The sequence below is a fragment of the Delphinus delphis genome, chromosome 8, assembly GCF_949987515.2.
Source record: "Delphinus delphis chromosome 8, mDelDel1.2, whole genome shotgun sequence".
NCBI lineage: Eukaryota > Metazoa > Chordata > Mammalia > Artiodactyla > Delphinidae > Delphinus > Delphinus delphis.
In genome coordinates, this window is record NC_082690.1 from 9,820,602 (window position 1) to 9,836,232 (window position 15,631).

Consider the following 15,631-nt stretch of genomic DNA (forward strand, 5'->3'; position numbering starts at 1 on the left):
AACTCCGAGGTGGTGGGAGGAGTCGGGGGAGGAGGGCGGGGTCCGCGCAGGAGGGAGCTGGCTGTAGTGGTCTGCCAGTGCCCCAGTTAGCGCCAGGCGTTGGAAAGGCAGCCGGGGCGCTATCGTGGTGAACGTTCGCCCGCGGCTGACCTCTGCTGAGCAACAGCAGCGTGGGACTCTAAGCGGCAGCAATCTCCGTACTGATTCGAGAGTCCTACCTCTCCTACCCCACCACCCTCTCCCCAGACTATTCTCCTGGTGGTGAAGCAGGACCCCTCCACCCCGCTTCAAGCTCTTCTGCCCGCGTCCCCCCGAAATTTCCGCTTCTGCGTTGCAGGATGTTAGAAAGGCTAGTGAATGGCATAGGAAAGTGGAGAGTCAGAATTGGTGAGTTTCATCTGACAAATGAATTCGAATGCGAAAGAGGCAGCGAGGAAGTGAAGTTGTTCAAGCTCTATCGTCCCTGTTACTAGATACCTGTGATGTTTCCACATACTGATTTATTTTCATTTTAATTCTGATACGCGCCTCTTGGTAAAGCAATCCGGAGAAAACGGTTTCCCTTTCGGTACAACCTTCACCTGCTACCTTCACCTGCATAGTCCGGGATAGATTCTGTGCACTAATGACTGCTAAATTTGGACAAAAGAACCAGATCCCCACCCCACCCCCCACCCCCGCCAGTTTTCTAACTGGAATCCTGCGGTTTCGATCAGCATCTCTAGAAAAACGCGCAAACAAAACCTAGTTATGATCTCTCCGTGGTGCTGAAGCAAGACTCCCCATCCCTGTTCGGTCACTCTCGGACACCTCAGTCGTCTGTTTTGAGATTATCACATTCCTTTTCAGCCTTTCCATGTGGATTCTAATTGTAAATGTTTTTGACTCTCAATGATAACTTTCTACTAATTTAAGTACGAATAAAATCAGACCAAGTTCTTTAATTTTAGTTTTCTATTATTTTAGCGCACTAGAAATTATCCTTTTATTCTTCTCCTACCGCAGGACCCAGATTCTGTTTTGTTGGAGGTGGACAATTGGTGACTAGATTAGAAAACATTAGGCAGATTTCAGCGTCAAGCCTGCACTCCCGGCTCTTAGAACTACATTTCCCATGAAGATGTACTACATTTCCCATGAGGCCCCGGACGCGCGCGTAGAAAACGCAAAGGGACAGCTTCCTGTCTCGAGAAAAGCTGCGTGGCCGACGACCGGAAGGTAAATGTGGGGGCTTTGGGGTGGGTTATTTTCTGGGTTCTTCCAAGGGGAACGGACGGAGGGACAAACAGATGGACGTTTCTCTCTTTCCCTCTAAGCCCCTGTTCCCATACCTTGATCTTTTCAGGAAAGCGCTCTTTAGAGCATGGAAATGGGAACTCGCTAAAGACCGTGTTTTTGTGTCTGGTGCTTCTTGGAGCACTTGTCAGAAACGTGCAGCAGTAGGAGCTTATTTAATTCGATTCCTTGAGGGCCCTGGGACTGCGGAGTGTAATCTCTTCTTCCTCAGTTAGAATTTTGTTTGCTCATAAAACGAAATATTAGTAGAGGTCGGGATCCCAGTAGTATGTGGGGTGGGCAGGCGTGGCAACGATTTTCAAATTGGGGAATTACTTTCCAGTATTAGTGATCATAGTGCGTGTTTCCTAATCCTTTGGCTATTACCCCTGCTTCCTTCTTTGGTTTAAAAGTTTATCATGGGGAATGCTCTTTCTACTACTTCCACTGGTTACAAATATTTTCGAGACTAAACCTTTTTAACCTCAAAAAATACATTGAAAGTCTAGCGACGGCTGTTTTAATGTTTACAGTCAATGCTTAGCGCACGCACGAAATTCCTTTGTGGTAATTTGGTGGCCCGCCTCCAGGTATTACATGACTGTTTGGGAACCACTGTGCTTCACCCGTCAGGAGTCCTCTTTTCCCCAAAATATCTTATTACTCGCTTAACTCCTTTGGACTAGTTTTTCGGTTATATAAGGGGTTGAACTAGATAATCACTTCGGAAATTTTTTGATCCGGTAATATTGGGCTTTGAGATATGAAGATGTAAACCATTGTTTTGCTGTAATTTGTATGTAAAAAGTGCCATGTGGCTTTTAACTTTTAAAAAAAGAGAGGTTTAAATAAAAACTACCTTTAATCCCACCACCTAGAGTTAGGTGTGTTGATCTTTCTTTGTGCCTTGCGTGTGCAGTATGACTGAGATTGTACGGTACAGTTTGCAACTTGTTTGACCTAATTTGCATTTTTCTATTAGCTTACCATAGATTTCCAGTAACTAATAGTATAACGTTTAATTATTCACTGTTGTTGGGTAGTTTGCAGTTTTTACGTATTTGCAGTGAATGTATCCTACATATATCTTTGAGTCACTGATTCTTACTTTGCCTGATGAATGCCTAACAGTGGAACTGGGTGAGTGAATGATGTCGCTTAAATATTACGGAGAAAATGTATTTCAGCAGATAGTAATGGTCAAGGTCATTCATTTTTGTTACACAGCTGTGTTTTCCTAGAACAAGCAAGCTATTTCTGCTGTCACTCTTCTGGCTTAAATGCTAAAACTGACAACCTCCAGATTTTAGGTGTTTTTGGACCAGAAGTATCAGGAACAAATAGATCCAAGTTCAGGTGAGCTAAATTAGTGATTTGGTCTGTACCCTAATAGACCAGATTCATTTTGGTTATTATCTCTCTATCTGGTTCCAGCTGCTAGGAGTTTGAAGTTCTGTTGCAGAGTGGGAATAGCCTTCAAGTGCCAGGCATAATTTCTAAGAAAATCTTAGTGGCAAATTATAAAAACTATGGCATTCTAGAAGTAACAAATGGAGGGCAATATATTGCTGAAATAATTCTGAAACAAAACTTGGGTTAGAATCTTGCATGTCACAGTGCTGTTATTGAGCATCTGTTAAAAATTATTAAAACAGCTGGATTTACTATATTCCTTTAGTAACTAAGGTTATCTACGCTGTTACCTTTCCTCCTTTAGGATTGTGTGTAAAGGGCAGGTTTTTGTTCATTCCCTCTGGCTCTCATTATTTAGGTGGTGAGAGTACGATGGGGAGTATGCTTGGAAGCAAAATCATAACCTAGGTTTGAGATCATCTTTGGGAAGTATTTAAGTAAAAATAAGGTCAAATTCACAAATTTCCAAAATTCTTTAATTTTGGGCAGTTGCTTACTGCCCAGCAACTTTAAAAACACACTCATAAAAACAGCAACTCACACTAGCCAAAGGTAACAAGTTTATAACAGAAATAGTGCTGGCTTTGCTTACTACTCTGACAAAACAGAAAGACCAGGTCTGTTTTTCTTTTTCTGGCATGATTCCTCTTTCAATTGCTAGATATGAGTGGTAATTTGGAAGTTAAGTGGTATCCGATACGAACGTGACATACACCTAGGAAAGACCAGTGATGGGTGAAGTCCTTGCTCTGTGTTCCATGGTCTTTTGAGTTGTTTCTATTTAAGTAAAAGGAGAGAGGTTAAGAACCAGGTTATCCCAAACAATGCTGTGAAAGGAGAGACAGGTTAAAAAAAAAAAAAAGGACTTAAGAAGGAGAAAGAGGGAAGGGAGGCTTCTTGGGCATCACACCATTTGCAAGGTCACAACGAACACCCCAACGAAGGGCAGATCGTTTCTTCTCAGTTGGTACTAGGTAATTGTTTGGAACATATATGTGCTGAGGCTTGGATTGGTGTTCTGCACGACAAAGCATCTGTTCTCGGACACCCCAGCGTAATTCCTTCCTGTGATCTTCACCAGGTAACCGCATCGAGTCCCAGTCTCGTTTATACTCAAAGTAGCGGGCTACCCGGTCTACCTTGCCCCGGTTTCGGCTCAACAGGTCCAGCCTTGGGAGAATAAAGGACTTGGGTCGGCTGGCAACGATCAGGTCTTGTTCAAAGGCTGGAGGGCCCATTTCTTCTCTTCGTAGACAGCTGATGAGCTGATCTTGAGAAATTCCTTGGTATTCACGTGGTAGACTAAATTTTTGTGAAATATCAACTGGAGATTCCCTGTCATCCTGGAACTGCAGATTCATCAGCCTTTGTCTTAAGTCCCAGACATCCATGTCACTTTCTGTACCAGACTCCGATTCACTGATGATCGACTCATCCGTCACTAACACTTCCCCACCTGGCTTTCGACGCAGCACCTTTCTCTTCATCACGGGCTTTCGGAGTCTTTGGGAGGCCTCTGAGACTGCTTCTGAAGAGGCATTGCTTTCTGTATGTGGGTAATGCAATTGCACGGGAAGAGCATGTCGCTTTCCTGGGGTTACTGAGGCTTTACTGTAGGGATCATATGGGATGGACTGGGCTGCTCTCCTGACATCTCCCTCACCCTGCCCTGCACAGATATGGGTAAAAGCTGTAGCAGCTGCTAACATTCGTTCTTCTGGATCCATATTGGCCCATTTTTGTCCATCAGGTCCCACAAGTTCCTCCACTGCTTCCCCTACACTGTAGGACCTTCTGCAAGAGAAAACACCAATCAGTTTTCCAGTAATAAATTTCCAGCCCAAAAATCGTTCATTCCCTTCTTGTGTACTATTTTATAGCAGTGAAATGGAGAGAGAATGGCTAAGGCAGTCATAAGTAGAACAGTTAAGTATATAGTAAAATACAGATTAGTACGGGCAGTATGGGAGCACTTTGGAGGGGCATTAACCCAACTCGAGAGTTTATTGACCGCTTTCGTTTCCACTCTCTTCTTATTCACTCCCACTTTTACTGCCTGGTAGTCTTGCCATCTTTAGTAGCTCCTAGGATAGGTGAGTTCAGGCATGAGAAAAGCTCAAGAGACTAATGATACGGGGCACAATACTTAACGTACATCATGTAACTTGTACTTAGAGGGACACTTTATGTACCCAGCACTGTTTTTCGTGCTTCACATTTATTAAATTCGCGTAATCCTCACAATTGTGGGATAGGTACTCTTAGTATCCCCTTTTCACAGATGAGTAACATGAGGCATTGAGAGATCAAACAGCCCAAGGTTACACAGCTAGTAAGTGGTGGAGCTGGAATTTTAACTCAGGCAGTCTGGATTCAGAGTCCTTGCTTTTAACCATGAGAGTGATTTAATTCAAAAAACCATCACAAAAGCAGTAATATAAATGCATACACTCCTTATGCTTAAGAAATAACACGGTTTCAGCTGCCAAGCTAACTATGTTCATCCCAACAGCCTGTCACTGAATTAACTTTTAGTACCCAAACCAACCAGTCAAATACCCAATGCCAGTTTCCTGTCTGGATCTAGAATAGGTATCTACTGCCCAGTATTTCCTGTGTCTCTACTATTTTTCTTCTTAAGCTGAAAAACTAATACATATACATGTAGTTTAAAGCAAGGACTCCCCACCTCACACCACCCAAACCAAGTTTCACTCTCAAAGGCAGCTTCTTATAATTTCTCCAGTAATTTTCCATATTCATATGCACTTTTATACCATAAAGGAACATATTATACAACTCTTCTAAACCTTAAAGATAGTCTTGGTGCTCCAGCTGTTTCAGTACATGTAGACATACTTCATTTTGTTTAAAGGTACATGGAATTCCAGTGTATGGATGTACCATAATTTATTCATCCTGTCCCTGAATGATTTTAGACTTAGTCTTTTGTTCTTAAAAACGAATGTTACAACAAATATCTTGTAAGTTTTTACATACTTGTGCAAGCATATGTGTACATTAAATTTCTAGAAATGGAATAGGTGGGTCAAAAGGTATGTATGTGCTCAATTTTGATAGCTGTTGCTAGGTGCCCTCTGAAGAAGTTGTACTGAGTGTGTATTCCAGATCTTGTTTCTCCTTCCTCTCTCCAAGGTGGTATATTATCAAACCCTCTCCTCTTTGCAGTCAGTTTGGTAAAGAAAATACTTCTCATATAAATTGGCATTTATTTAAATTGAGTAAATTTGAGCATCTTTTCATACATTTACAAGCTTTTTCTCCCTTTTGTATGAAATGCTTGTTTTCATTTACCTCTCAGGTTGTTGGATTTTTTTCTTGTTGATCTTTATATTAAAACTGATTTATATATTCATGGAATACATACCACCTTTACATTTTTCTTGCCAGTTTGTTATCTACCTTCTGACTTTTTGCTGGTAGAAACATATTTTTAGGTAGTCACATTTTTTTGGTTTTCTACAGTTTCTGGGTTTCTACAGTGCCTTACTTATAAATCCCTTTCCTACTTCAACAAGATTATAAGAAAGTTATCTCATGTTTTCTTCTAGTACTTTTATAGTTTCATTTTTTACATTTAAACTTTTCATCCATCATAGATACAGAAACTCAAAGAGCAAAAACCTAAATGAGCTACCTAGACTTAGATAACCTAGTCAGCCTTAGAACAGATGTGGAGATGATATTCTTTAACTAAAGTAACCATCAGTCAAAGATTGTCTAGTACTGTCCCAGTATTATATAGTACAGTTGTCCTCAGATTATTGCAATATGCCAGGAATTTCAACACTGATATCTAAATTATATTATCTAGAGTGACTTAACTGCTAGAGGTACAGAAATCTTTTATCAGGACATGCATTAAATTTGACTTAAAGATCTTGATGCTTAATTACCTTCTTTCTGCCATCAAAACTGCTTAAAGTAGGAAAATCTTGACTCCAGATTCTATTTCCAGTATGAAGTACAATCACTGACAAGTTTCTTCCATCAAGCCAGCTCTTATTGTACCACCTTTAAGACGGAACTGAGTATTAGATAGAACATACAAGCCACTCATTTTACCTGAAATATTGGAAAGCAATAGAAACTTGGAGTAGACATAAATATTGCATATAAACAGATCTTATGATTGGAAAGATGGGACAAATATAATGAGAAGTCAAAAGGAAATGTTTTAGGGGAAAAAAATATCAATAACATCCGTCCTCAGTCATCTCAGCTCGTGAAGAAGAGAGAAATGAAACCTACATATTCCGTAAATTCTGACCACTCTTAACAATGCTATAGCTGAATACTTTTTTGATGCTGCTTTCCCGTTCCCACTGTGAATTGGCCAGACAGGATGGAAAAGAATGATAGCTGGATGATCAACCCATAATAAAGCTAATGCTTATATCCCTGGGCAGAATCAAAAGTCCATATCCTTTAGGCATCAAATTAAATCTTAGATACTATTTGAACACAATGGAATGATAGTGACATCACCAAAGCAATCAGCACTAAAATTGTACCTCTTTACTCTCTTTTCAGATAGGGTGGATCTCTATGATTTGTTTATTCCTGAGGTTGTCTTATCATGGCTGAAAATGACATAGAAAGAATCCAGACTGAGAAACTCCTAAAAAGAGTGCAAGAACTGGAGCAGGAGGTACAGAGACTTAAAAAAGAACAGGCCAACAACAAGGACTCAAACGTTAGAGAAAATTCTTCAGGAGCTGTAAAAGCTAAGCGTGCATTTGATTTCAGCGCTCACGGTCGAAGACACGTAGCCCTAAAGATAGCCTATCTGGGCTGGGGATATCAGGGCTTTGCCAGTCAGGAAAACACAAACAATACAATAGAAGAGAAACTGTTTGAGGCTCTAACCAAGACTCGACTAGTAGAAAACAGACAGACATCCAACTATCACCGGTGTGGGCGAACAGACAAAGGAGTTAGTGCCTTTGGACAGGTAAGGGCCATTGTACTGTTCTACAAAGCGAGCAATACCAATATATTCTAGGTGTACATACTGAGGATTCAGATTATTTGTATCTGTAAAACAATATCTTTCTCTAATTCCACAGGTGATTTCTCTTGACCTACGTTCTCACTTTCCAAAGGGCAAGGATTCAGAGGATTTTAATTTAAAAGATGAAGTCAACGATGCGGCTATAGAGATCCGTTATACCCACATTCTCAATCGGGTGCTCCCTCCAGACATCCGTGTACTGGCCTGGGCTCCCGTAGAACCTAGCTTCAGTGCTAGGTTCAGCTGTCTTGAGAGGACCTACCGCTATTTCTTCCCTTGTGCTGACTTAGACATTGTAACCATGAACAATGCAGCTCAGAAGTACGTTGGCACACATGATTTTAGGAACTTATGTAAAATGGATGTAGCCAACGGGGTGATTAATTTTCAGAGGACTATTCTGTCTGCTCAAGTGCAGCTAGTAGGCCAGAGCCTGGCTGAGGAGAGATGGCAAGAACCCTTTCAGTTATGTCAGTTTGAAGTGATTGGCCAGGCATTCCTTTACCATCAAGTCCGCTGTATGATGGCTATCCTTTTTCTGATTGGCCAAGGAATGGAGAAGCCAGAGGTTATTGATGAGCTGCTGAACATAGAGAAAAATCCCCAGAAGCCTCAATACAGGTAAGTTTAAAAAAATGAAACAAGGAAACACCCAGACCCCCAAAATAAAACAGCTATTGCCCTGAGGTACGTAAGAATATATTTTAAAATATTCTTCCTCTCCCCACCATTGTCTAAATAACTAAGTCTCTGATTCTGCCTTCATGAAGCATTTACTCTTAACTTGTAGAATGTTATGAACATGTAGCAGGGAGTGGTATCGTTTAATTTTCTTCTGTTACTGTTCTATCCCTTTAGTAAGAAACTGGTGTTTGGACCAGGCCCCTTAAATAATTTTATAGCATTATGGTGGGGCCAAGTCAGCTCACTTCTAGGTGACTTGTTACCACTGAAATTTAATGTAGACCAGGCCTAACTAGTTGATCCATGGCTTGCTGCCTTTTTCTTTTTTTAATTATAAAGTTGTTCAAGGTTAGGGATGGTGTTTTATTTTCTTAACTATTAGATACTCAATATTGACAAAGTTTTCCCTCTCCTTTTAACCCAACTAATCCTGTTTTTTAAGAATTGTTGGATGGCTGCTGTGTATTCTCATACTCTGTTTCTTCTCTCTTTCTCTCTAGTATGGCTGTAGAATTTCCTTTAGTCTTGTATGACTGTAAGTTTGAAAATATTAAGTGGATCTATGACCGGGAAGTTCAGGAGTTCAATGTTACCCACCTTCAGCAGCTATGGGCTAATCATGCTGTTAAAACCCAGATGTTGTATAGTATGCTACAAGGACTGGACTCTGTTGCGGTACCCTGTAGGACAGGTATGACAGGGAACCAAAGTTATACAGGGTTATGGGGGAGGGAGATTCACATAAAGTTTGGAGGTGATTCTCTTGTGGTAAAGTATCCATGTAATGCTTGATTGTATACGTTATAGGACCAAAGATGGATGGAGTGACAGAATGGAGAAATGTTAAGCCCTCTGTCATAAAGCAGACCAGTGCCTTTGTAGAAGGAGTGAAAATGCGCACTTATAAGCCCCTAATGGATCGTCCGAAATGCCAAGGATTAGAATCCCGGATCCAGCATTTTGTACGTAGGGGACGCATAGAGCACCCACATTTATTCCATGACGAAGAAACAAAAGCCAAAAGGGACTGTAATGACACACTAGAAGAAAATACTATTTTGGAGAAACCAACAAAGAGAGTTTGTGTTGATACAGAAATTAAAAACATCATTTAACCATAGAGAACTCACCAAGATCTAGGAGGCAACAAAACACCATTAGGCTAAAGAAGTTCTTGCTTGAATAAGAAAGAATTTAAACATTCTTTCATTCCTGTCCAAGAGAATTAGAGATGGAAGAAGCAAAAAGTAATTTTAAAATGGACATATATTTACATACACCTGGAAACCTGTGCCTTTTGTTCAAATTCATTAAAGCCAGATCCTGCAAGTGTCTGATTTGTTGTGCTGTCCTTTTTAAAAACAAATGAGATATTTACTACTCATCTCAATTCTCATAAAGAGCTTGCCCAAGTGTCAAAAATTAAAAATACAAACTTTAGTAAGTTACATATTTGATTAACTGGTTTAGTGCCAGGCAAGATACCTGAAAATGACCCACGTGGGTAAGGCACAGCATCTCTTATGAAGCTTATCAGTCTAGTGCTGTGTGAGCCACAAATTGTCTCTGTTGCATAGTCCTTTTTAACATTTTACACATGCAGAGAAAACTCTTAGCCCACGGGCCATATAAAAACAAGCCATGCAGTTTACCAATCCCTGGCCTCGTGGTTTAAGGAAAGCTCTTATAAAGAGGAGACATGCAAGCTAAATCTTGCAGAACAAGTGGGAGTCAATTAAAGTGGGGATAAAGTAGCAGAGCTTTAATTGTGTTTAAGGCAGAAGATGCAGCTGTATGAAAGGTTAAAGGTTACAGCATTTGCATTCAGATAACTGTAAATACAGCAGTACGGCTTCAGAGTAACAACAGCACAGTTAGGAAAGGTAAGCAAGGGTCATGTTTTAGAGCCTTGTAGGCCTTCCTAAAAAAGTTTAAATTTTATCTTGAGAGGCCACTGGAAAAAAAAATTAAGAGCCAGAATTGTGTAGGAAAAATATTGCTCTGGGTTTACTGTGCATTGCAAGAGGGCAAGACAGTGGGACCAATTAAGAGGCTGTTGGAGCAATCAAGGAAATAGATGATGACGGCCTAGACTAGATTTGCAGAAAGGGGAACGGAGACAAGTAGGTGAATTTGAGAGTAAGAAAGGAGAAGCAACAGGACTTCGTGGTTGAGTGAGTGTGAGGCTCAAAGCAGGGACCTTTCAGGATAACTCCTACATTACAGATTGAAGCACATTCTGGAGACACACACTAGGACAGGAAAATGAGGTGGGGCTTTGCTTGTTCTCAAAGTTGATAAGTAACCCTCAAAATGTGACTTATAAACACCAATATTCATTCAGAAGAGTTTAAAGTTCTCTTAAATAATACATTATCCTTTATAGCAATTAAAACAATAAACATCAAAGTAAATGAACTCAGACCTTCTGCTCAATAGTAACAATTTTCATCACAGCAGAGTGTATTGCTAGTCCACATTTATGATATAATACTATATACTATATGAGATCCAAAGTTTTATTTACCTGCCAACAAATAATTAGTTTGTTCCTACCTATATTCAAAATTCCAGGTATACAAATATGATTTATACCCTCAAGCTGCTAGGTAAAATATAATAATAGATGGGACAATTAGAAACAATACTAACATAGAAATAGTACAGTGATGCTCAGTAGTGGATGGGCCGCAGAAAGAAGACTTCACTGAAAGAGTTCCAAGTTTAGGAAATAAAATAGTATAAGGAAGTGAAGTGACCCTGTAGTTTTGAAGAGCAAGAAGACACAATAGCTTTTACATTCTAGCAGAGTAGGAACCAGAAAAGAGCCCCATTTTAGAGATGGGGAAATAGCTGGACAAAGTAAGATTTTTTTCTAAATTGCCAATTGTACGATCCAGGTCTTCTGGAGTTTGAATCACGTCATCGGTTTTTGGGATTGATCTGCCAACATTTCATAATACCCTAAATGTCCTTAAAATATGACTGCTTTCTCCTTTAATTTTGATGTAAAGATAGCGTAATCACTGAGCATAGCAAAATATCCCCACTTAAACATGTAAAGACAAACCAAAGCATTTTATTTTTTTCAGGTTCCTACCTTATTTCAATGTACTTTCACTGGCATTAGTTTTCAAGTCAAAGGAAAACCTAGAAAAGAACAGAGTTTAGGGAATCACTCAAAAAAAAAAAGTCAACTATAAAGAAATGATACATGGGACAAAAAGCACTAACTAAAATGCCATGCTTAGGGCTTCCCTGGTGGTGCAGTGGTTGAGAGTCCGCCTGCCGATGCAGGGGACACGGGTTCGTGCCCCGGTCCGGGAAGATCCCACATGCCGTGGAGCGGCTGGGCCCGTGAGCCATGGCTGCTGAGCCTGCGCGACCGGAGCCTGTGCTCCGCAACGGGAGAGGCCCCAACAGTGAGAGGCCCGCGTACCGCAACAACAACAAAAAAAACCCAAAAAAAACACATCCATGCTTAGCAGATTCTATAGAAGCAAAAGAGAGGATCAGGGTCTTTGATCTTTGTTTTTAAATTTTATTTATTTTTGGCTGCATCGGGTCTTCGTTGCTGCATGCAGGCTTTCTCTAGCTGCAGCAAGTGGGAGCTACTCTTCGTTGCAGTGCGTGTGCTTCTTACTGTGGTGGCTTCTCTTGTTGTGGAGCACGGGCCCTAGGTGCGCGGGCCCAGTAGCTGTGGCTTGCGGGCTCAGTAGTTGTGGCACACGGGCTTAGCTGCTCCGCGGCATGCGGGATCTTCCTAGACCAGGGATCGAACCCATGTCCTTAACCACTGCGCCACCAGGGAAGTCCAGGGTCTTTGATCTTAAATGAAATCCTTTCAAGGTTAACTAGGTTATATTATCAAATCTAGAAGAATAAGGATCTAATGACATTACTTTTGGTAGTTACCACAGAAAAACTCAGAACAATCATCATAGATAAAGCAAATCAGAAGTCCCAAAATGTAACTCTGAAGAATGACTTCATTTATCTGTATTGTATAATACGTTGTATAAATTCCAGAGTCAGACCGATGGTAGGGACTAAATGAATATGAGGAGTAAAGTAGGGCTTAGCTTTTTCTTTCTTCACTGGAAAAATGGAAGGAATTATTTCAACAGGTTGTGAAGTTTAAATGAGATTTTATATATATATGTTTTTATATATATTATATATGTAATATATAAGTATATATATTATATATATAAATTAAATGGTGCTTTGTGAGAAGTATTACACCATTCATTTCAATGTTCATGCAATACAAAACTACCTACTAAAAAGATAAATACACAACAGAGGAAAGTAGGGACAGAAATGTAACAGGACTCTGGGCTGGAATGGGCTGGAAGAATTCCAATACTAAGGCCCAAAGAGATTTTTTTTTTTATGGCATGTGTAGTATACTATACTATGATTAACATGTTTTCTTTGCAGTTAAATTATTGCACACTTTTTCTTTCTCGAATGTATGAAGAAGATAGGTGCTTGCAAATAATAAAATATAAAATTTAATAAGGTCCACAAGTCGCTGTCAGTTTTTTCTCTTTTTAATATAAAGACCTGATAATCCTTTCTCCTTACTTAGGGGGAAACTTTCACATAGAAGCTAGCACAGCTTGTATTTTGTAGATAAATACAGATGATATTGACCAAAATACCCAACAGTACCTTCTGGTCAAAATCTTAAGCAATTCAGTGTCCCATGTTTACCTAGTTGCAAGTGAAAGGATCTTGAGGGTGGAGGGGAAGGATTTTAAATTGGAATAGCAGGGCTGGATCACTAGTTAGATTCTAAACTTTCCTGGGAGGCTATTGCAGATTTAGAACAAATTTCTCTACCTCTGGGAAGGAAAGCATGCAGCTTCAAGAACAAAAGTATTAGAACAAAAGAAAACAAAACACCCTAAAAAAGACAACCATAATCCAAAGAGACAGCAAACTAGTGGAAATACTGTAACAGGTTCAAAATCACTAATTCAAATTCCTATTAGAAAGCTATTAAAAGGTACAAACACCAGCAGAATAGGAAAAAGACAGGTGATTTACTGAAGAAATAATGACTAATAAACATAGAAAAAGATGTTTCACCTCATTAATAATGCAAATAAAAACATTAAGCTATGCTTCTAGATTGGTAAGACTTTTCAGTACCCAGTGCTGGCTGGAGTGTGGAGAAATAAGTACTCTTACACTGTGTTCTATGTGTTGGAGGAGGGTGTGGAGGGGAGATGACAGTTTTTCTAGAGGGCACTTTGGCATTATGAATCAGAATTTAAAATGTACCATAATTTCTAAGCCACAAAACGTTTCCAAGAAATTATTCTAAGGAGATAAACTGGACAAGAACGCAAACATGTACATGTACAAGTAACCACTACCATGCTATTTTCTGTTGATGAAGAAATTGGAAAAACAAATGTCCATCATTAGGGGATAGGTTAAATAATACGTGGCATAGTAGAGCCATAGCAAGAAATACCATGCACCCATTAAAAATGATAATGCAGGGACTTCCCTGGTGGTTCAGTGGCTAAGACTGCGCACCCAATGCAGGGGGCCTGGGTTCCAGCCCTGGTCGGGTAACTAGATCCCAGAGGACGCTACTAAGAGTTCTCATGCCACAATGAAGATCCCGCGTGCCACAACTAAGACCAGGTGCAGCCAAATAAAGATTTTTTTTTTAATGATAATGCATATGTACATTTGGCATGGATCAAATCACTTATTCCTAAACTATTAGGGACTAAATAAGGCATAATCTGCTTTTTAAATGAATATACTTTGTTATATTCAAAATACACAATTATATAAAACAAATACATTTACCAATCATGTAAATATATACTCATAATGAATACATCTTAAGTAAACCCAAATATCAACACTGATTTTTTTTTTTTTTTTTGATCTGTGGCTGATGGAATCTCGAGTATTTTCTTCCTTTTTAAATATGTACTTAACAGTGCTTGGATTTATTTCTACAAATACTGAGATTGTATACTTTTTATAACCAGAAAAAAAAAGTTGTTTTTCTTTCTTCATTCTGGGGCAGGACTATAGGATTCTTCAATTTTACACGCTATCCTAACTCATTAGGGAAAGCGCTTCTCGCACTGTGACATCCGGAAGTTCACAAAAGGTGAAACTAGAGGGGGAGAAGACTTTTCTCCCTTCACGACGACAACAAAGACCAGAGACTGCACCAGCTGGCCCGGGGCGTGGTTATCGTCTCAGACGCTCACGGCCTCCGGGGAAGCCGGCTGCCCGCGGGCACCGGTCCCGCCGCCCACAGGCCCCTCGGCCCCGTCCACCTCGCAGAGCGGCGACCACGAGGGTGCTCGCCGCTGCGGGCGCCGGGCTGGCAGTAGACCGGCAGCTGGTGCACATCATGACCTTGAGGGGTCGAACGCGCTGGGGGCACGCACGGCGCCGCTCACACGTGCCTCCGCAGGCCGCACACCTGGGCTCGGCGGGAGCGTCAAGGCTCCGTACGGCGCCCTGGGGAAACCGGCACCCAGGGGAGGGAAACTCCAATGCCGCGCTACTCAGAACCTGACCTCTCCACAGCTGTGGGCGGGCGGGCGGCCCTAGGGAGCCAGTGCACCATCTCTCTCAGCTTTTGCCCGCTTACCGGTCCAGCGGACGTCCATCGGCCGCACCGAGTCCCGCCGCCCCGCTAGCTTAGTACCGCAGGTTTCGGTTAGCGTCCCACAGCTCGCGCAGGCGCACGACCCGCAAACGCGCCCAAGCTGGCGTTAACCGCCCGGCCGCCCAGATTTAAACCCGAAGAGCGTACGGCCCCCTCGGCCCCGCCCTCCTCCTTACTATTGGCCCAGAGGGTAAACGTCTTCCAAGTGTACATCCCGATTGGTGCCTATTTTCTTTTGGCCCTCCCCCATGGGCGGGAGGAGGCCTGGGACTCCGGGCTTGGATTCGCCAGGGCCGCCACGCGCCGAGCTCCAGCGCGTAACCCGGAACCGCGGCGGCGTCGCTTTTAGGTGTCCCCGAAGGGGAGGAGAGGACTCTCAAGCCTCGGTTAACAGCGAGGTAGCTGGATTTGGGGAGAGGTGTTCTAAACGTTCCGTTCACCTCAGGGGAATCTTCCCTTCCCTGCTCCGGCGGCTGTGGGGCTGGGAGACATCGGGGAGGGCGGCTCTCAGAGCCGGGTTGGAGCCACTTCCCCCGGTCCCGCCTCTTGCCTCCTGACGGTTGCCC

At 41.6% G+C, this 15,631-nt stretch overlaps 2 protein-coding genes across 5 annotated transcripts; one reads left to right on the forward strand and one right to left on the reverse strand.

Annotated features, from left to right (window-relative positions):
• The first annotated feature begins 1,164 nt into the window (after positions 1 to 1,164).
• On the forward strand, positions 1,165 to 9,737 carry PUS3 (pseudouridine synthase 3). Of its 2 annotated transcripts, none has more exons than XM_060017706.1 (5): positions 1,165 to 1,218; positions 7,243 to 7,663; positions 7,779 to 8,344; positions 8,908 to 9,098; positions 9,215 to 9,737. In XM_060017706.1, the coding sequence occupies exons 2-5, from the start codon at positions 7,289 to 7,291 to the stop codon at positions 9,520 to 9,522; spliced, it is 1,440 nt and encodes a 479-aa protein (XP_059873689.1). In that variant the 5' UTR covers positions 1,165 to 1,218; positions 7,243 to 7,288; the 3' UTR covers positions 9,523 to 9,737. The 2 variants fall into 2 exon arrangements, with proteins under 2 accessions (XP_059873689.1, XP_059873688.1); XM_060017705.1 differs by lacking the exon at positions 1,165 to 1,218 and adding an exon at positions 4,218 to 4,236.
• Positions 2,645 to 15,176, reverse strand: HYLS1 (HYLS1 centriolar and ciliogenesis associated). Of its 3 annotated transcripts, none has more exons than XM_060017708.1 (4): positions 15,048 to 15,176; positions 11,508 to 11,557; positions 6,606 to 6,723; positions 2,645 to 4,482 (listed from the first exon to the last, which is right to left on the reverse strand). In XM_060017708.1, the coding sequence occupies exons 3-4, from the start codon at positions 6,617 to 6,619 to the stop codon at positions 3,555 to 3,557; spliced, it is 942 nt and encodes a 313-aa protein (XP_059873691.1). In that variant the 5' UTR covers positions 6,620 to 6,723; positions 11,508 to 11,557; positions 15,048 to 15,176; the 3' UTR covers positions 2,645 to 3,554. The 3 variants fall into 3 exon arrangements, with proteins under 3 accessions (XP_059873691.1, XP_059873692.1, XP_059873693.1); XM_060017709.1 differs by having other exon boundaries at positions 14,974 to 15,167; XM_060017710.1 differs by lacking the exons at positions 11,508 to 11,557; positions 15,048 to 15,176 and having other exon boundaries at positions 6,606 to 7,154.
• Between the last annotated feature and the right edge of the window lie 455 nt (positions 15,177 to 15,631).

What these genes read in the sequence shown, in the direction of transcription:
- PUS3 (XM_060017706.1), top strand. Translation starts at nt 7,289, where the DNA reads ATGGCTGAAAATGACATAGAAAGAATCCAGACTGAGAAACTCCTAAAA. An exon ending in GAGTTAGTGCCTTTGGACAG is followed by an intron (nt 7,664 to 7,778) that starts GTAAGGGCCATT and finishes CTAATTCCACAG; the next exon opens with GTGATTTCTCTTGACCTACG. An exon ending in TGCGGTACCCTGTAGGACAG is followed by an intron (nt 9,099 to 9,214) that starts GTATGACAGGGA and finishes TATACGTTATAG; the next exon opens with GACCAAAGATGGATGGAGTG.